The sequence below is a fragment of the Bactrocera tryoni genome, chromosome 3 (genome assembly GCF_016617805.1).
Source record: "Bactrocera tryoni isolate S06 chromosome 3, CSIRO_BtryS06_freeze2, whole genome shotgun sequence".
NCBI classification, from domain to species: Eukaryota; Metazoa; Arthropoda; class Insecta; order Diptera; family Tephritidae; genus Bactrocera; species Bactrocera tryoni.
In genome coordinates this window covers 183,751-206,356 of record NC_052501.1, presented here as the reverse complement: position 1 = coordinate 206,356, position 22,606 = coordinate 183,751, and the positions used below count along the sequence as shown (strand labels likewise).

General features: G+C 39.1%; 1 protein-coding gene across 13 annotated transcripts in view; it reads right to left on the bottom strand.

Moving 5' to 3' along the window:
- Positions 1-22,606, bottom strand: part of LOC120772340 (cAMP-dependent protein kinase type II regulatory subunit) — a 77,138-nt gene that overhangs the window by 27,395 nt on the left and 27,137 nt on the right. For 2 of the 13 annotated variants that reach the window (XR_005705053.1, XM_040100891.1), the window contains exon 1: positions 4,550-4,637. The exons of 10 other annotated variants lie outside the window; for them this stretch is intronic. Coding sequence is in view for 2 of the 3 variants with exons in the window: in XM_040100891.1 (XP_039956825.1) it covers positions 4,550-4,611 (62 nt within the window). In the remaining variant the exon portion in view is untranslated. Of the gene's footprint in view, positions 1-4,549; positions 4,647-22,606 lie in introns of those variants that run through there. One more of the 13 variants, XM_040100890.1, reaches the window with a different exon arrangement.

The following is a 22,606-nucleotide window of genomic DNA, read 5'->3' as shown; positions in this document are numbered from 1 at the left end:
GGAGTGCACAAAACCTCGATAATCGCAGAAAACTATCAACATATTCTTGTTTTTTGATCTGCTTTGACGTGGTTTTTTCGACTTCGGCTTACCTTTGCCACGCTATTCGTCCGATTGATCGTCTGTTTCTGGGTTGTAAGCATAGATCCATGGCTCATCGCCTGCAGTAATACGTTTCATTGTTTTGCAGGCGTTAACGCGACGTTGTTTTTCGAAAAAATAATTTTGTAACCACTCGAGCTTTCACTTTTCTTAAGCTCAAATGATTTTCACTGATCCTTCCAATTTTCCAACGATGCCGGTAAGATCTCAGACTGTTAATCGTCGATTCTCAAGCACCAATTTTTTTTTTTTTTAAATCAAAAACACTTGCTCACGACAAAAAATTATCACCGAAGACCTTTTCCATATTTCCGGGAATGGGTTTTCGCGTGAAATTCAAGTTAAAAAGTATTACTATATATTGCCCGCTGTAGTATGAGTGTTCGCTTATGCATATCTAATAGACCACCCACATTCGTTGGCGTAAACTATTTACTGGGCGATTTGGTGGCGGAAGCGAAGGTGGCAAAGTCATCATCAATGCCGTCAGCGCCAGCAACCGATGACTGAACCGAATGACTGCACGGCAAATACAAACAGTAAGGCATGCCAAAGCAATACATTCATATATCAACAACAACAGCAACCGCGGTACCAAAACTAAGCTCCTCGATGGAGATGCACGCAGCGGCAACCACTTAATCATTGCATATTAATGAATTTAATTGAAAAACTTTTTCCGATTCGCCTGATTTGAGTAAGCGGGTGCGTTTAGCCCCAGCCGGCAGTGGGCGCATACTCGAAGCAGCAACAGTCGGTGAGGCGCCAACTTACGGATCTTGCTGCGGTTTACAGCCGTAGACCAGGTGGCATTAATGGCGCTGCAAGCAGACGAGGCGGACGAGTATATGTGTGCGTGCGTCGGCATTTCACGCCGGATCGGCGAGGCGTTCCCAGCGAGGGAAATTCATTTTAAGGTGCATGCAACTCAAACAAAAATGGCAGCGCGCTGGCAGATAGCACGGTGCGGGCGCAGGGACGGGGTGGAATAAAACGTAAGTGCTTGTTTTCGAGCGATTAGCACACATTCGAACATACGGTGCGGTGGGTGTACATGTGCACGCATTTGAGTCGAAAGTGAAAAGTTTTGAAACTAAACACAAAGTTCTGTGTTTGCGGATAAACGATTTGCATAATTATGAAAGCTGGCGCTCTCTTCCCCACGCACATACATGTACAAACGGTACGTCTGAAGTCGTGTCTATATATTTAAATATGTATATTTTAGCACCGGTGGTACAAACACACTTCGCAGCTGCACTTATAAGCCGCACTAATTGATATTCATGCTCCTGCTGAAAAGTTAATATTTTGTTAAACAACAAACAACAACAACGACGAAAGTAATAATGAAACAGTGAAAAGTAGTTAGTGTAAAGGTGGAACACAGAAGAGGAAGATATATTTAATTTAGCTGGCAACCCTACATGTTTGATCGTTCATTGGCGGGCCGATTCAAGTAAAGGCTCCAAAACGGGTGAAATTTAGCTGCCAAATATCGAAAATTAAACGATTGTGTACTAATTTCGATAAAGCTTAACTGTGATTAAAAATACTTAGTAAGCGTTTTATAGCGCATTAAAATATGCCTCTCACGAATTATGAATTGTAATTAGTTGCTTATTGTGGGCCTTAAAAACTCAACTCACAAATTAGTAAATATATATGGACATAACTGTTTAAGTCACTTGCGTTCACATATCTACAAACTTCGACCATTTACCCGCACCGCACGATCGTTTTGGCCATTCGAATGCCGCAAGTTCCACAGTTCACTGAACAAGCTCTCGAGCGTACACAAACAAAGATGAAGAGACGAAGAGACCGGCGAGTGTTGCCCCTAGTAGCTTACGAGTGGAGAGAATAACACAACTCCCACATATAAACATTTCAAAAATACAGGGTTTGTAATAGGAACCCTGATTTTCTTCGCCGCGACTATATTTCGGAGCATGAGCTCACCGTCTAGATTCGGTAGAGGGCGTGCCTAGCTAACGTACTATTCTCCGACAGTCCAAGTCTCCGAGCACCTGGAGAGTCAGGACAGACATTTTCAGGTGACGTGTTTCTATGAGTGGTGCAAGCCGAAAATGCAGAAGAGCGATTAAATTCTGGGTGAAACTTGGTAAATCTGCAACAGAGACGTTTGATATGATCAAACAGGCTTACTCAGACGTTTCATTAGCAGGAAGTGGTGTGTTTTGGTGCACCAGGCCTTTTTGGAGGGCCGAGAAGAGGTCGCTGATGAATAAGCAAATCCAAAGTCAAAACGATGCTCATTGTCTTTTTTGACATCAAAGGCATCGTCTAACTTCAATTTGTGCCTCCTGGACAAACCGTCAACGGCAAGTTTTACGTGGAAGTCCTCAAGAGACTCAAACGAAGGGTCAATCGGGTTCGACAAGGCATCATCGGCATCGCAGCCGATACGAAGTTGCACCACGACAACGCCCCGGCTTACACCGCCTTTCTTGTGAACAGCTACCAAACCAAGGCTGACATCCCAACGCTTCCGCAGCCGCCCTACAGCCCAGATGTGCTCCCTCCGGACTTTTTTTTTGTTTCCTTGCCTGAAAAGGCCGATGAAAGGGGATCCAAGCAGCATGCACTTCGGTTCTCAAGGCTATTCCGGAGAATGCCTTCCGTGACGCCTGCAATGCTTGGAAATCGCGCTGGCAGCGCTGCATCGACGCAGAAGGAGCCTATTTTGAAAGCTTTTAAAGAATCGTAACGGTTGGTTCAATACATTTTTTTAAATTGAGTGAAAGAGATAGGAGGTTTGAGGCAAACGCCTCAAAGCTGAAAAGAAGTCAAAATAAGTTATATTGACTTCTATTCTCCTTGTAGGCCACACGGATGGGTACTAAATGCACTGGATGCCCTGCCTCAGTGGCTCTTCCTGGCAAACATTTACAATCAGACTGGTACAAAGACAAAGGCCCAGAAGAGCTAGCTCAGTCACACCATAAATTAGCGTAATCGCCATGAATTATTTGCGAATTCCGAAAATAGCCACTAGACGCAATTAAATGCATTGCGAAAAGGTAGCAGAGCGCTATACAAACATATTTATTGTTGTAATGCATGTATTTGTGTGTGTGGCTGCCAATCTAACGCCAAATGCCGCAATGCACCACGGACGCGACAAGTGCCACAAATTCAAACGGAACAAGTTTTTGCCGTTTTCGCAACGAAAGCAATAAAGAGCGAAATAACTGTGAGAACACAGCGCCGACTGACTAGGAGGCCGACAGACGTCTGGCATGCAGCTATATATGATATATATGTACATATGTATATAGGATCATAAGTCTGTACGTAGACTCCTACGTAGCCGTTGGCGTCAGATAAACAATGAAATCGATGCATTGGAATAATATTAGCTGAATTCGGCCGCAGTCGGCATTTTGTAATCGACAACAAACACACGTCGCCTCGATTAGACTGAAATAGCAACAACTGGAAATAATGGGTCAAGGTGGGCTGCCTTGGGGTACGCACACACGTATGTATAGGCTTTGGGTTTGGCTAACGCTAGTTAAGCTACCTTTCTAAGTGACTGAGCGACGACGCAGCGGCAGGTTGCATGCGTACGACAACTCTCGATTTCACTGCAAATTTTGAAAGCGCAAGTAGATATGTATGCACGTAGACTGATGCATTTTTTGCTGAACTGTTTGCTTTGACTTTTGTTATGCATTGCCCTGTTGGAAATGTCACGTGTTAAGGGTCCGAAGTCAATAGGGCGACAAAATTGGTGAGTATTCATGTAAGAGCACCATATAGTAGTAGCTTACAAATGAGTATGCTTCTAAGTTCATTGCCCATTACCGTTAAGTCTTAAGAATCTACACATTTACATCATTTCGTCGACCTCGATATCAGATGTGGCAACCCGCTAGTCTATATATTCCCATTTATGACACGAGTGGCAGCCGCAACCATCGCTAATAAAATGGAACCGCATATTTTGAGAGAAATAGAAAATTTAAAATTTTTTTAAAGCTTTAGTATGTTTATCAAGCCTGATGGCAAAAGCTGTCACGCATGCTGTCGCAGCTTTATAGCTTTCAGGGTGAGTGAAAATTTCCTGATTGCCGCCATGGAGTCGTTTGCACTCGTTTTGCATGGCGACGAATGGAGCGAGGCACTTAACATGAAGCGTATATAACGGTTTCGTATACATAAACACAGGCGTCCTTTTGTTTCTTGTTTATGACGCTGTTAAGCAGTCAATTCTCATCGCAGCTTTCCTTATTTATTGGGTTTTTGCATCGTTGCTCGTTTGCAGTTTCCATTGCAAACTGGGGATCGTAAATAAATTTACTAAAATAGCTAGAGTTTCAGTTCCGAGATTTGTCTAGCTGCAGCTTTAAGGAACACCTCAAAATATGATCCATTTGTTTATGGGTACAATTTGATATCTAAGTATATATTTGGAACTTACGTAGTCTTGCTGGCCTGAGCTTTCGGCGGTTGCTCATCCGAGCACTCACTTCCTTCAGACATCGTTGGTTGTATTGGTGCCGGACTATCTTCACTCTTTCTGCTTTTGTCTTTGCAGTTGTCTGTTTAGTATGAGATCACCCGACTTTACTAATATTGAATTTTTCTTCTATGGAAACACACACAGCTTTGTGAAGTATTTTAATGAAATAAAAATCAGTTTTACTGAATTATCGAACTTTCAAGTGGAAAATGTTGGAAGCCAAAGTGTTTGCTTTTTCATATGATGGCTTGGCAATGGTGATTGCCAAGCTTTCGGTCGCATGTTTGCCATGAAAAAGTTTCTTAAAAAGTCGATTGCTTGTTGGAAGCCGGCTTGTACCTTATGATTACCTTATTTATCGGACAAAAAACTCGAAACTCTGAGGTTATGAGAAGTTTTCGCGTAGCTTTCATACAAGCCTAACTCAATGGGAAAATGAATTAAGCTAGAAGAAAATGCTAGCCATCGAAATTATATTTTTTTTGGATGTGTATAATTCTTTGAGAAGGTATCTATGCCATCAAGTTGATCCACGAGTTAAACGCTAATGTTACTTGTCATAGATCCGAACGGTCAGAGTTTTGCAATACATTAATACAAACTAGCAATCGAAACATGTGTTTCAAACTTTCTATTCTCAAAGGCTATAACTAACTAAAACTCGACATCATTGATCAATAAAGGAAATCATTTTGAATACATATTTTGCTGGAATCAAATCAATTATTTCCCAAAAACCATTTTCGAAATCATACAACCTTTATTGTGTTTTCTAAAACAATACACACATTTTGAGTATTTATACATTCCAAAAACCATAAATTTATTTGTTGTTGCAATATATGTACATATATTTGCGCTACAAATAAGTTTGACTTCAAATGACACATTTTCCATTTTAATTTCACTCCCTGCAGTAAATTGTGGGCCCAGTGAAACCCTCGTGTCCGTCACTATACCATAATGTCATGCCATTAAGCAATATATTGTGATAACTGTATTATAAATTAATGTCTCGTGATAAATTATATTTTTATCAGTGGGGCGGATGCTATTGCCACGAATAGGTGCCATAAAACATTGACATTTATAAGCCACCAGCGGGAGCTCCATTAACAATGCCAAAGTGCATGTTCACTAGCAAACCCCCAAAAGCGCACACATATACAGGGTGCCACGAACGATTTGCTGCACGCAATAGCTGCATGCATGTTAGTATTTGATACTTTGTACACATACTTAGGAATAAAATAATGTAATCTCACATTCGGTGAGACTGTTTTCCTGTTGGGGGTTGGGTGCCTAGAAGTTCCACGTCAAATAGAAGAGCGCTTTTATTTAAGAAGCATTTTAAGGCAGCTTCATAGAATCAACAGACGGCAGCGTTAAACCACATTAATTGCATTTTTCGGGATTAATTCAGGAGTTACCACAGCTAACTCCGTTACTGAATCCAAAAATAACTCTCAAAATTTTAGGGAGTTTGTGAGATTTTCGTTGGCAACATTGTTAAAACTTGCCAATTTTCATCTATTGTGAATGAAATACAAGCAACCCTGACAGCTGTTTATCAAATTCTCAATATAATATCAATAAAACTTCTATGTTATGATGCAGTTTTAAAAATAATGTGTTGATATGTTTTTGTAATAAAAAATGGTTTGGTAAAAATTGGTCGGCTAGCAACTGTAATGTTTATCTTCTATCAATTTTCATTGAAAATATTATAAAAAGGACAATGAGCTGTTTATGAGAGTTTCAAACTCGCATAGCTGCCGTCTGTCACCTACAAATTTAGATCTGATTAAGTGCGCAGTTAATCCGGATTAACGCTGCCGTCTGTCAAGGCTATTACGTTCTTGTTAACTAATTACAACACAAAAATTTCGGTTCATCAAATGAAGCGAACCGATAATTTGAATTAGTCCTGGCCAATTAGACAAATATTTTTAAACAGATAAACCGTTAGTAATCGACACATACTTATCATGAATGCACCAAAAAAACTTCCTAAATGTGTGAAATACCCACACATAAACAGAAAGGCGCATGAAATATTAATATAACATATGTATCAAATTTCGTATGATGTGCAACATAACCCTGAAATTTCTTCACACGCTGCTATTAGAAACCCTCCAAGCAGTATGCAAAGCAGCAGCCTACACTCATGTCCTCGTACCAAGTGAGTTTCAAAAATTTATAAATGAATTCTGGCGAAATTGTGGCCTAAACCAGTTTCCAAATTCCTATGTACTGCAACAACAAAGTCAGTGAAATACGAGCAAGCAACGTTTCAGTGGATTGTGTAACCGGAGACACTGAGAAAGCCGAGGCTGGTGCGAATTTCCACCAAATTCTTTTGTTCTTGCACATTAAAAAGAAGGCGGACTTAGAAGTGTTTAGCGTTAGGGTCACCTTGCAATCCAAAACTTTGCTTGCTCAACCACATTTGAAAGAATTTGGAATCCCTGTAGTGTTCTCGAGTGGCTGCCGCGAAATCATCGCTATACTCGATTATCAAAGCAGGAGTTGCGCAAAGCAAATTGGATAATTGTATGTGTGCATCGAATGGCGTGTCAGTCCATAAGTTAGTAATAAAGACAAATCGCTATAATTTCACCGCGATTTCAGCAATTCATCGTTGAATCCAAATATGTAGGATTAACTCATCCGACTAATTTTGCATGTATAACGGTTACTTAAAGCCACATAAAGACTCAACCAGAATTGATAAATAGGTATTTCTTACACACTTCGTAAATACACGAAATAACCCGAAACACATATCAATGTGTGGCTGTGCACTCGGTAATGACTTGATTTATTAATTTTGATTTCTGTTTTTCGTAATTTATTTTGCTTTTGCTATGAATTTAAGCGCGCTATGGTTGCTCTGAAGCTGTCGCCTGGAATGCCAAATTAGGTTAATGATTACCAGCGGAGGCGACCAAACGCATTATGACTTTGTTTGAATTTCTAGCCGCTCGAAAAAGCTTCAGCTGTCAGTGACACCAAACGGACAATTAGAGATACATATGTACGTGCATATGTTTCTTTGCATGCAATATAATTATGTGTTCGTATGTTGCACTGCCATTTGGATTATTTATTCAGGTAGTCGATGGCATTATTGGAACATGTGTGAGCATACCTCGTGGATGTGCATGTTCAATACTTCTTCTCTATACCATAATTGGTAATTTCTGGCAGAAGTGGGCCATGGCTCAGTGAAGTATGGCTTTTGCAGCTAATATGTGCACGATTTGCATACTTATTATATATTTTTGATACACGTTCACAATGAAGGTACAATCGAGCAATACAAATTGCCACATAACAAATAAAAGACATACATATATGTATGTAGTACTTCTTCTGTGGAGGTCTGAAAGATTTTGCTTGTTTCCTGTTATGTTTTAAAGAAAAGCAAAACCCAAGAGACAAATCACTCAAAGCATTGCTGCAAGAATAGCCAAAAGCGAAGACTTGAGTTTTCTTAAAGAAATATAGCGAAACAGCTCCGGAAGAGCGTTGGCGTTTGCTTAGTCATCTATCCTTTGTGTTTGCCTCATATTGGTGAGTGTAAATATACTTGTAACATGATTGCACATCGATTTTTCAGTCATATTTTTATGTATGTATGTATGTAAGGCAGTAATCAGAGCATTGTGTAAGCATTTTCGAACGATTCACCTTATTTTCGAAGTAAAAATTTAATATTAAATTAAAGCATCGCCGTAACTGTCAAAGCAAGCACGAATTCGGACAAACTGAAATACCCAAACACATCGAGTCGTCGATAAAAGCGGCAACAGCACGTAAAGCGCCCGCGAAGCTTACGTGAAAGCGCCTAAAATAAAAGCAAAAAACAACGACCACAACAACTATACATTTGTATGTAAGCATGTACATATGTATTCGGTAATGTTGGCATTGTACGAACGCGTGTATTGGAATACGAATACGTGAACTTACAAATGCTTAAATAAGCGACGTCAAAGCGCAGCAATCAAATAAATAAAATGTCAAATACAGAAAAGCTGAAAGCCTCACAGCCTGGTGGGTGAGTGATCGAGTGAGCAGCGAGCAAACATACACACATATGTACATGCACGAATGTGCTCCAGTGGGGGTCAACTAGGCGAACACCGAAAACAGCAGCCGTAATGTACACTAATATCTATATAAGTATGTACATATGTACGCATATGGTATACATACAAACATGTTTACATCAGGTAATATTCACAAGGGAATATTAATAGAAACAGTAACACCATGCGATGGAGAGGGGGTTGATTTCGTGGAGCAGGAAATTTCAACTTCTAAGGGATTTACGTATACTCTTTCTAGTTTAGAAATGGAATTTCGGAAAGTTTTGCATTGCAGCGGAGGACTGGCACCCCAGTTGTGGCGGAACTAAAAACAAATAAGGGAGACTGCTTTCATTTCTTCACTGCGCTCTTCTTATCGATTATTGTGTATTAGAGGCTGAACCAAGAGCCCCGTTAACCCACGCTGGGTCCAATTGGCACACATTTTCACAAAAAACCCATTCGAAATATTCCTGAAACCCGCGTGTTAAAGTGCGAAACCTCGAATTAGCAACTGCCTTTGCAGCCGCACTGTCACTGAAGGTAAATATTAGTGCAAATATTTGAATATTTATAATCTTTGTTGTTGTATTTTCGGTTGTGCCGAGAGACGCCTGGCCGATTGGTTAGTCATGCAGAGTGTAATCTCATTATTTTGTTGTTCTTAACATCAAATGCACGTTTTCTTCATATTTATTATGATATTTGATACTCCCCTCTCCGAAGTGATGCAATTGACCAGCAAACGACCACCAACCGGGCGAAACCAGTTTACTTTTGCCCTTCCTCGGAGTTTATGAAGCGAAATTCAAGCGAATTATCAACGATTTGGTCACCGCAACATCTGTCCTCAGAGTAAAGTTTGTGTATTTACGTTCGAGAGGGTAAGCACCTGTGCTTATTTATGGAGATTTGATGGATAGCGCTATTAAACACAAAACCTGTATGTATGTTAGTCACCAAAAGGTGTTTTTAAAAACATGAAATGACCACTCTGACGTTGGAAAAAAAATATTTGTGACCCTGATGCTTAGGGATCTCCTGATTTCATTGAACGAACGCAGGAGTGCATACTGCATGAGAGAAATTAAAATAACGGGAACATATTTCTGGCCAGAACTCTACAACACTGCGATACACAGCAGATACACTGGATATACAGCGGGTACACAAATGCCACTCGAATGGATGATCAACCGAAAAGCATTGTTTACGATATTTCACTTTTTATTATTAGCCGACCATCCCTGCGCGCATGCACATGTGCATGTATGTACATATATGAGCCTATGTATGTGTAAGTGAAAAATTTCCTATGGAAAATACCTACTAACATATTGAGGTGTTGTGTTTGCTTGCTTCTTGTGACTCAATTCACGGTCGCTGGATATTTGGATATTATGATTCTTATATTTTATTAGCGTTTGCTATTTACTGTTTACTTTTTTGTTTTTCTTTTTCTTTTTGTTTTTGTTTCGTTGAATGTTTAGCTCATTTACGTCACAAATTAGGCGGTGTTTATTGTTTTTGTTACTTTCGGTTTCTTGTTTGAGACGGCACAGTTGGTCCCGATACATCAGCACCTCGGCAACAGCGCCTTTTGTATAAACAAACCGACATTTTCGAAGGTGTGGACGTGGGAACGCATAAATACGCAACGGAATTGCGCGCACGAGTGTCCTTGAGGACACGCAAACGTAACTGTAGAGATGTACATACATACATACATAAAACAGATTGAATTTACACACAAATATAAATATGTATAAATGCTTATATCATAAAACTTGTTCGCATAACCCGCGAGCGCCTAGGAGGAGTGTTAAGGCGGTAAGATGATTCTCTTATTTTCGCGGGCCACATTTGGTCTTGTATGGATTGGTAGGTTCGCAGTTGTAATCATAAAGCATTCTTTGATTCGTTCTTTAAATAAAAATTAGAATTGATAACCAAAATAAACGTTTTTCCTGCTCTGACTTCACTAAAGACAAGAAAAGTTTCAAACTGATATTCATTAAGACTAGACTTTTTCACAAAAATAATTGGCAAATGGTCATAATTGTGCAAACCTGAAAACCGTTGCATTACAACCCAACCCATAAATAGGATGCTTCTGAAATTTGACACAGCAGACAGTCGAAGTAAAAGCAATCATGAGAAGTGGAGAAAACAGAAGAAATCAAGCTCTAAATGACAGAAAAAGTCATAATTTTCTGCTTTGAAAATAAGGGTTTTTAAGTTTATGAAATTTACATACATAGATAATTATTCTCCCACTTCCTCCCTTAGTCAAGGCTTATTAGAATATTCAATCTGTTCGAATAGAATTTACTTTTTTGTATAAAAACAAGAGTTTCGAAACCTTAGTAAATGCGGGCGTGAATATTTACTGCCACAAGTACATGTTAAGAAGCAACAACGACAGGAATCGTCACTAAAATTATGACTAAAGATAAACAGCAGATAATAAATAGATGTCAATTGGAAAAACGTACAACCCACCGTGGGAGCTTTTGTGGATGTGCGCCTGAATAAGTTAACGGAATGAATGATGTTGCGATTACTCGCCAATTAAAATACGATTTACATGGACAAGGCCATAGAGGCACCCACTCGCGCATCGCACACGAGCCATGAATGACACAAGACATATTTACACATTTGTCCAGAATATGCTGATGATTGTTTCATGGATTTGCTTGTATGTATGTGAGCACTAAGTACGTAGCATTATCGCCATCCACAGAAGCATCAGGAGAGCGTTTGCCGCGAGGAAAGTCTGCACTTTGTTAATCATTTACTCGCACGCATAGTCAGTGGGTGCCCTCCACTTCTAACCGGCATCCGCTGTCATGGCAACGGCTAATATTGCCCTGGAGGCGTTTCGCTCGATATTCAGTGTTGCAGGGAATGACCACAAGCTGCAGTGCTCAGGTAAATGACGGCAAGCATGCCTGTAATTGAGTACTTATCTTCATTCTGTTGATTAGGGGTGTAGACCCATTCGTATTACCAGAAGGACACACATGCACAACCGAACATATTTTTCCAAGCGCGTTCTATTCGTTTCTGCGTATTTGCAGGTGGAAAGCAAGTGTATGAGTGTGTGTGTATAAGCATGTAAGCGTAAACATAGACCCAGCCTACCGGCTGTTTTATCAAAACCTCAGAAATTGTGCAGAAGTCAGGACCTCAGTCATTCAAAGACATTTGCTTTTATCAGCGATAATTTACCTTAATGATTTTACTTTAATTTGTTTTTACTACAATAATTAGGCAACTATTTTTCCAGTTTTGATAGACACAAAAGGTCTTCCCCTCTAAAGTTTCGACAATATAAACGAAAAGAAAGACAGTCGGAAATAACTCAATATAAAATCGCCAGGGAAGAATCGTGACTGAAAAATGTTCACATGAAATATATTTCTCATCCATTTTATGGCAACGGCAAAAGGTTATGTCAGTTAGCTGCTTAGAGACAGTTTACAGAGGTGCCAAAGGACAACGCCAGTGAGGTAACCGAGATGATAGAATTTTAAATTTTCTGGCAAAAAACCACAGAATAAATGAGTAATGGGAACCTCGGACGAGAACACGCCGCAAGCACTGGACATGGCGATGATTCTAGTTCTTAAATATCCCATTTTGATTTTCGAACAGGCTGGGAAGGTCTGAATTATTAACCAGTGATGACTAGTGGTATCGAGAGAAACTGTGATATGAAAATTAGGTATTTGTCATCTGAGAGTAATATTAAATAATGGGTGGTAATGATGAATACTGTGCTGCAGCAATGAAAAATATCTCATTCGAACAACACTTCGGCCCATGAATAATGTCAAGTGCTTGGAAAGCGTTGATCTTAACTTGCATGCAATACTCCTCTCTACTCCACAAATTGTATGAAAAGAGTCAAGCAAGTGTGGAGGAAAATAATAAATATTAGTGCTGATTTTGTGGTCGAGGTCACAGCTTCCAGTATTTTTCTTGTCTTTCTAGTGTTTGTATTCCATTACAACAACAAGTTTACACGTGATGTAAACAGTAGTCTAATTAATTACGCTCCTCCTTTGTCCCAACTATCCATTTGTTGTTGCCGTTGTTGTTGTTGACTAAGATAAACTTTAACGCTACTCCGCCCTCGCAGCTCTGTCTCGACAGCAGCATTTTCGTGGGAATAGGTATGCGTGAGTACGTGTGTGTGTGAGTCAGTTGAAGAATCGGAAATAAGTATTGAACCTCTATGCTGTTCGAAAGTTAATTAATTGATTGTTTGCTTAATTAAATGGCTGGAATAGCTGCTTTGGGAATTCGTGATTCTCGTGAAAAGGGTTCAACGGATTCCACGATTTATGTGTACTCGCATTGACAAATGATGTCGGCAAAGTGTGTGTGGGCGTATATATGGGAGAACACGGCTGGCCTTCGCATTCGCCTTGTTATCTGCTGGTTGTCCAACCTCAAATTGGGTCACAGCAAGCCGAACTATGAGAGAAATATGAAATAAATTCAAGGCTTTCCCACTGTCCCAAAAAGCGCGATGAAAGCAATAAATAACAAGGTAAAAGTGAAAGTCAGCAATAAATTCAAGCCGGAGCGAAATCAATCGTTATGTCAGGCATAGCGACGCTACGAAACCGTATCCATGACTTTTTGGCGATTGCGGGACTTTTAATGACCAAACGAATGTCAAATGTCATGACGAACAGCGCCCACGGCGAGGCGTTCTTGTGAGGGATTTTCGCGCTGCTAAGTGCAAGGTCGGCGGAAGGAGCAAATGCGGGAATCTTGCCAACAAAAAAAGCGCTATCAAAAGCAGTTGCCAGAGAGAAATTACTCAGCAGCCAGCAGTAGTTGGTAAATGCTCTCAATAAGATATGCCTATATTTGTGTATGTGTGTGTTCAAGCAGATAAATGAGACAATAATTTGGCATATATGACATCATAATATAAAATATACATATGTACATATGTACTACTGCGGGCAACACATAGTAAAACTTTTTAATTTAAATTTCGCATGAAAACCCATTTGTCGAAATATTTTTTTTAGGTTTATTTTTTAGGCTTGTCTTTCTGAAGTACATAAAGTGCATTCGGCGATTTTTATGTTGAGTGAAACCATTCAACAAAGAAGTTCGGCTAAACTTTGTATGCTCCTCATCACATTTCTGGTGCCGAAACGTTCAGAATATTAGAAAAGGCCTTCGGTGATAATTGTTTGTCGGGAACAGGTGTTTTCGATTGGTACAAATTATTCAAAAAGCGTCGAGAACGCGAGACGATGATCACGTCCACGATGGTTATCAACATCAGCTGATTATCAACACGTCAATAAAATAAAGGAGTTAATGCTTTTGAATCGACGATTAACAGCCAGAGATCTTACTGCCATCGTTGGAATATCGGAAGAATCAGGGAAAATAAAAGTGAAAGCACTATTATTTACAAAATAAGTTTTTTCGAAAAACTGCGCCGCATTAACGTCTGAAAAACAATCCTTTCCGAATACCAGGACGTCATGGGATGTATTATTACTAACGATGAGTCTTGAGTTATGCTTACGATCCGGAAACAGATGATCAATCAGACGAATAGCGTGGCAAAGGTAAGCCAAAGTCAAAAAAAAACACGTCAGGAGGACAAAAATCAAGGTTAAGTTGACAGTCTTCTTCGATTATCGATTATGATGCACTCCGAATTCTTTCCGACCAGACAAACTGTCAACAAGGGATAATATTTAAACTTTATGCGTCGGACGCGAAGCTATTCGTAAAATGAGGACGACAACTCTTTAGTTTTTGCACCACGATAATGCACCGTCGCTCACAGCATTGCTTCTTCCTGAGTTTTTGCCAAATTTTCAACCAATATCATGCCGCAACCACCGTATTCGGCTGATTTGGCTACGTGTGACTTCTGCATATTCAGCAAACTCAAAAGACCGCTTCGAGAAAACCGTTCTGAGTCAATTGAAGGCATTGAAAGTAAATCGCTTGATTCTAACAACAGTTTCAAGGATTGGAAAAAGCGTTGGCACAAGTGTATACGGGCCAAGGAGGATTACTTTGAGCGGGATGACATTGATTTTGAGGAATAAATTAAGATTTTTAAAGTTAACAACAAAGTTTTGCTTTTTTTACATGCTTCGAAGCTCTACTCGAAATCAACTAGTTATAACTGCAAGTAGAACTCGGCAGCCGACTCAGAACGAAACCGAACTCGTACTAGTTATAAAAAAAACTAGGCCAATTTTAATCAGAAAATTTTAGTCATAAAATAATATTTTCCGACTGGCATGATGATTTACTACAAGGGGTCCTCCACTCCACGCTGTTTCTAAAAGACATACATATTTATTCAATGGAAAATTATTTTAATCAGGAATCTCTTATATTTTATAATAAGTAGATAAATGTGGTCTCAATATGTCTATTTTTAGACTAAAACAATTAAAATATTATTCATTCTAAATTTTTTCATGGACCATACATACTATTTGAGAATGAAAATCTTAGTTATTTAGCGATTCAATGGACTTTAGGAGCCATGCAAAACATAATGAAATTCCGCAGCTCTGTCCTATAAACCCACGTACATAAATTCATATGACATATGAGTGTTGGTTTATGCAGGAACTTTTACCCTCAGCGGCTCGTTCGCTGTTTGTCACGTACACACAAGCCAGTAACTTAGTAACTCAGTGTCAGAATGTCCCGTTGACTTGACACGGCGTTTGACATTAAATTCAACTTAAATTCACCCATCGGGATACGAACAAGTGACAGCGCTGCAAAAAGGCGAGCAAAGGCAAACACCAGCGGGAGCTAAACAAACTGACACAAACACACACACTCACACATAAACACATAAGCTATATTCTTCTATATAAGCGCTTACATGGCGGGAGTGTGAATAAAACAGCTTGAAAGAGAACTGCGTAAACACAGAGTTGATGATTTGAGCGACGGAGAATCGATGCAGAAAGCCATAAAGAGACAAGTCATTGGATGGGGTAAAACATGTACTAATATTTGTATTTGCACTCGTCTGCTAGCATATCCACACGCATATAAAATCACATATGTGTCGTTTAGGACAATCAAAATGACAGCTTCCTAAATTCTAAACTTTTCTCAGAGAAGTTCGAAGAACTATTGAATATTATTCTTAAATGTACCAGAAAAATAGAATATTAAGTACGGAATGCTGAAGAGGGGAAAGCACAGTTGCACGATGCGTATGTATTCCGAGTTCTTTAAGCATCGACCATGGGTCTAGCTAGTGTCTACTGTCCTTTCTGTGGCTCGCGTCGCCCTCCATAAGCGTGTACACATTTAACGGCATTTTTGATTTGACGCAGGTTTGAGATATTTATGCTAAATTTGATTAAAATGTCTCCTTTCCTTTTATCAACCTGCCTTCCAATTTAAATTGGCTGCAGCGAAGCATTTTGCAAGGAATTTTCGCCCAAGACATGACATGCCAGGGAACTTTCTGCAAATCCAAAGCAAATATGAAGTACATCTTTGCTATGCACAGCAAATTTGACAAAGTCACGCAAGTGAAGAAAAAGGATATCTTAAATGATGACCCGCCAAGCAAAGGCTGCCAAGTTATTATGTGAAAACGGAATGCTATCGACAACGAACGCAAACAAGCCGAGGAAACTTGCAAACAGCAAGCACACACACGATGTACACGAAGAACTTGACTAGACTTTGATGAATTAGTTTATAAGCGTTGGCAAACAACGCTGCCGAGAAGCCAGAAAACCCTCTTTGATCTGAAATTCAAATCGACTTCAAACAGAAAGCAAAACTTAAAGTGCACACATATAAGGGAAAATGTGCAAAATGTGAGGTTAGGTAAAACAAGCCAAGAGCCATGAAATCATATAATTATACAGCTGAGTAAAGGTGGCACATCATTCGCATTTTACTTTCTTTCGAACGAATATGTGGCTAGCTTAACTTGCTTGAGTCATTCTAGTGAACTGCTCTAAAACTGAAAACTTCTAAAGTCAGCATTTTTAAATAAACTCAGTTATTTAGTATTAAGAAAATAGTTCTAGTGTGAAGCTTATACTTGTCAGCAAAGACACACCTCACCAATGCCAAGATCTCTCAAGTTTTATCCGAGGAAAATGCATTTTACTCCCCCAGTCTAAAATCAGACGAGTTTTGTAAGAATAACGGAAAGAAAACGGAATAATTAAATGAAAATTCTATGTTTAATTCTTTTCTGTAGAACAGCGCAAATGAGCCTCGGCTCTCAAAATGCGCTATAAATAGTCGGAGACATTAATAACAGGTCAATAATTTACTATTAAACGGAATAATATAAATGAGTCAATTATATGTATTTCCTAACGATTCCTACAAGCTGCTATTTGAGCTTAATAGCTAATGGAATACCTACAAGCTCATATAGATATATATTTGTATATTTATAGGTATATGCCTGTTGACTCTGGTGGAAATTGAGTTGACGCTCTTTTAGTCACGTCCACGACTTCCAATGGAAACAAATAGTTGCACGAAGGTCAAAGCAAGTGCGAATGCAAATAGTAATAAAGTGAATCGGAGAATTGCATGCTTTCTCGCGCCAACGAAGTCCAGCTGTGCTTCAGGGAAAACTTTTCCACAACATGAACTCTTATGAAATATTGTATGGAGTATGGAGTGGTAAGCTTGACAACCAAACATTTTATTTACTCAACAGGCGTTGTCCCAAGGTTGGATTTCTGAAAATCATTTTGCTCCCATAGTAAGAACCTCCAAAAAGCACCAGACCTCCGTCCATACATAATAAGTTTTCTATGGCTTAACAACCTTGGAGCTCCTACTGTCGGGCTCATGAGAATTTAGTAGCAAATTCACACTCCTTCAATATCACAAAAACAAAAATCTGGTTGTTTAAACAAAATAACACAACAACGTGTAGCGCATACACATCCAAGCAAACCCTATACTCGTAGAACCATCCATTTCCTTGCATATGCAGATAAGTAAAAGTATATACATACATACATATCCCTAGAGCTGTTGTCTGCAATTTTTGACGCAAAAATCAGCGCCGCCCGCCTTTGCATTGCTCGATTCAATTATAAAAATAATCTGCAAGATTTCTATCGCTTTCTCGCCTTGCTGGCTGCGCCCTTATCGTTGTGGCGACGCTGCTTTGAGCTCTCCACGGAGGTCGCAGCTTTTGCGCCGCAACTTTTGCTGGCAATTCTTTGCGCTATTCTGCTCATAAATCGCACAAATTTTCCCCATTCGTTGGTTTTGAATTCACACTCTCTTCGCTTGTTACATGGCTTTCGCTCTGTTGCTCCGGGGATTAAGCTCTGACTTGTAATTTGTTTGCCTGCGCAGACTTTAAGAGTGTTAGCCTGGCTTTAAGTATTTAAGTTTGGAAAATTCAACATAAAATGGCCTTGTTTTATTTGATTTGTTTTTTAATATCACATTTTGATTTCCGCTAGGCACTTTCACGCAGGAACAGAGGTTCTGTGAACTTGACGTTTTTTTGCATTTCATGGTGACGAAGGGGTAAATTTACCACCACCGAACCTGCATTTTTGCGAAACGAATACCAAATGTGGGCCTTCATAGCAACTTTCATTGCATCAACCATATCCAGGAAAACATCAAAATGGTTGATTCATAGGCCGTTTTTAATTAGTATATATTCCTAAGTATTCCAGCGCATTTCGGCACATTTTGCACATCTGAAATAATTCTCAGTAAGACGTACTGTATTCAGTTTTTGTTTGAATATTTGCGAGCAAATTCGATTAAAAAGCGAAAGCGCGCATATCTTGCGGCCTCGTGAAAATTAAAAACGATACTGAAACACATACATTTTGTACATACATACATATGTATGTATGTACATATGTATTTGGACATATGCGCACATATGTAAATAAATTTTCAGCGAGTCTTTCCATTTGCATTTAAGCGAATAATCATATTTCAACGCTCGCGAAATAAATGTGTGTAGCTGAAATACGATTTAAAAACTTTGGGAAATATTCATTTGCGCATTTCGCCCCCGCCGTTCGCCTTTCGCCGGCTGAATAATGCATTTGGCTTTTTAAATGTAGTAAATATTCTTTTTGTTATCGGGGCCATTTCGTTTGCCGCTCTTCGCTTAGGTGAATTATTGTGAATTATGCGCGCACATGCGAGTATGTTAATGTACAATACACACACACAGGCACACATACGTAAGTTTAGGGTCAGCCCGCCATGCAAACACAGAAACGCGATGTTAAAGAATGACCCATATTTCATTTTAACGCGTCTGCCGTGAACTTAAGCATTTCGAGACAAAAAAAAATAAATAAAAATTCACAAGATGGCGGACCGAACAACGCGCGGATGTGAGGGCAGCCAGGGCAAACACAATGGAACACACGATAAATGGTAATTTGTAAAACGCTCATTTCCATGAATATATCTGATGTGTTTATGCACATATATTGCATGTACATAATTAGAGGTGCAGAGCCGATTGTAATAAGGAGTGACGTCTAGGGCTCTCACATTCAATATACACTTACAAAAATTAATAAAAGAATTCGAATTTTATTTTTTTACATTTACATTTGCATATTCTTCTATATACATATGTATATAAGTGTAAATATGTGTGTATGTCGACAATTTACGAAGTGATGACTCTGCCCGAAGCAATCCATTGAAAATCCATGAAATTCATATTACACTGTAGATGAATACAAAAACTAAAGTATATTTTCTAAATAGATTTCTCGACTTTCACTTTGCATTCTTAAAACAATATAAACATACCGTGATTCAATTTCAAGACTATCGATGTGGTATTTAGTTTTTAATCGACGATTTTTCACACTATGGTCACACTAGATGTGCCCCATAAATGGTTAGAAAGAAACGTAGACAGAAGCCTTTTATAGTCTGTAAACCGACTATATAAGTATTAAATAAAAATAAAAAAATAGAAAATCTTTAAGATGAATGAGCCGTAATTAGACTCTTCTTAAAAAACCCTTAAAGTAATTTTCATAAAGTTAAAGTGCAATTAATGGCAGAAGTCTAATGTTAGACTCCTTACTAACAATAATTTGAATATATTCTTAGAATACTATTTATACTCTTTATTGTAATTTTAATTTGCCATATTTTTAGCACAAATACCGTTAAGCAAATTCTCCAAACATACACTTTGCATAAAGTTCAGCTTTGGCCGCCGTGGCGTATACGTAACATCTACGTCTAATAAACGTCTGTGTCAGGTATTATTACAATCTTCACATAAATCTGGTATGTAAAGCAATGTACTTAATGTTGAGTAAATAATTTCATTTTCAACTATTTTCCTATTAAATTGTGAGCGCGACCTATTTTCTGGCTTTCGATTACGGACGGCAGACGGAATTGAATCGAATTAGTTGAGTTAAAAATGGCGTCAATGTATGGCCCTTTTCACTTTATAAATATTTGTAAATAAATTGGAGGCTTTTATGTAACAAAAATACCAGCGTCTATAATTACCAATTAAGTGGACTCAAATAACGAGCGACGCTTCTCTGAGCCCGTTCCAACTTCAATGCTCGCGCCAAAGCGTTGCGTGCACGAAATCAACGAATTTTTACCATTTTTAAGCCAACGCGCGAATTACAAGCGCAATTAATTTGCAGCTACTCACAATAAATTGGGCATTGCTGTGCAACTGTCAGCGCTTAACGAATTGATGTGCTAGCCAATTGGGCATTACGGTAGTAAAGTGCCTCGGCTACCCGTAGGCGACTTAAAAATTTAACAAAACACGCCTGAAGATAAGAAGAGAAGAACATCTACTGTCTGCTTATAGAAAACTGACGGCGATTGGGGGGTGTTTTTACAAATGCTTTTGTAATTAGATGCTGTGTGTTGGCGTGGGTTGCGATTTGGCAGGCAAGAAACCGAGAATAATAATTTAAAAGCAATTGAAACTCGAATTCTAGGTTCCCAGCACCTCGGTCTCGGGCGCGGCAGACACACATAGCTACAAACATGAAACAGAGGCACCCATAGCACAGTTTGCACCTACAATGTTGTTGCAACCGATTTCCCCCTTTCTGCTGTCCACGAGCCCAACATGGCAGACACCACATTTGAGCTGCCAAAAAAGACGCATTAATTATATGAAAATGGCCGAAGTTCACTTGGTACGTTTCGCGCCCACCCTCTGTGCGAGTGCCTCCTACAACTGATTCAGCATGTGTAGCCTTGTGGACGTTGTTGCACTATTATTGTTGTTGTTTATTTCTAATTTTCCATTACCCACTCAACAACTGCTTGGCTTTAATACTTTTTCCCACTTGTGCCTTTTGCTTTCAAATATTTTATTGCCAAAGTTTCACTTTTTGTTTTTACCGTTATTATTATTACCGCTATTATAGTATTAGTGCTGTGTCAATGGGTGTTTTCGTTCTTGTCAAAGCACTTTTCGTGTCATGTGTGAAAATCAATTGTCCAATGTCTGTTTCCCGGCTGCTAGGGTCTGAATGAAAATCTCTCTGTGATGAAAAGAAACCCAAATACTTGTATGCTTGAAATTCTGGGTGAAAGCTTGACAAGTGGCAACAGGTCTTGAGCTTATATTTATACTTTTATCTGCTTAGTTAATAATTAAGATGGAGTCCCTTTACATCCTCTGCAAAGTCTAGTCATGTAATCTCTCTGTTCAGCTCCAAAACCCCTCTATCACAGATTTTAGAAAATAAAACTAGTGAAAATTAAATAAGTGGAAGCATAATGAAGATTAAGTATTTAAAGAAGGAAAAGCAAATATCTTATAGTCCCAGAATTTGGTTAATTGCAATACAAACAATATTTTTATACCCTGAACATAGTATATTAAGATTGTCACGAAGTTTGTAACACCCAGAAGGAATCGTCGGAGACCCTATAAAGTATATATATAAATGATCAGTATATCGAGCTGAGTCTATTTAGCCATGTCCGTCTGTCTGTCTGTCCGTCTGTCTGTCTATCCATTTGTCCGTCAGTCTGTATATATACGAACTAGTCTCTCAGTTTTTAAGATATCGTTTTGAAATTTCGCAAACGTCATTTTCTCTTCAAGGACCACTATAACATATAGTTGCCGTAGAGACTGAACGATCGGAATCAAATGCTTGTATGGAAAACTTTCACATTTGACAAGATATATTCACGAAATTTGGTATATGTTATTTTTTAAGGCAACAATGTAATCTCTAAAAAACTTGTTTAGAACGGATTACTATAGCATATAGCTTCCATACAAACTGAACACATAGTTACTAACAGAAATGCACCTGTGAAGGGTATTTAGCTTCGGTGCAACCGAAGTTAACGTTTTTTCTTGTTTTAGTTTCAAAATAACTTCAAGAAGCTTTACCACACTTTACCACTTTTACCACAAATAAGCGCATTCAATAACTGAAAGAAAGTCTCTTGTCGTCTGTTTAAAAAATAACTTGGATACAACAACAAATTTATTAGCTTTGGCATTTTTGTGCCATCACTGATGAGCCGTGGAAGTCGGAAGCACTGAAAAAACACGATTATACTGCTATATGCGTATGTGACTCTTTGTGTATGTGTTCGTGTGCAAGCACCGACTTTGTACCTGGTTTGCACTCTGACTGCCCTCACTTACGCCGGAGACCTCTGTCCCTACCGCCAGCAGACATGATGCGAGCGTAATTTTGATCTAATTTGTCCTAATGGACGCCAGACCGCACAAACATGAAATCCACACACACACACACACACACGCGCGCGCGTAAAGCGTTAGTTCAAACCTTGTGTGTGGGTGGTGCTGGCCGGAGTGCTTGTAACTCGGCAGCTTAGCAAATTTGTTGCGATAACTAAGCGCTCGCTATCAGCCCGTTCGTCC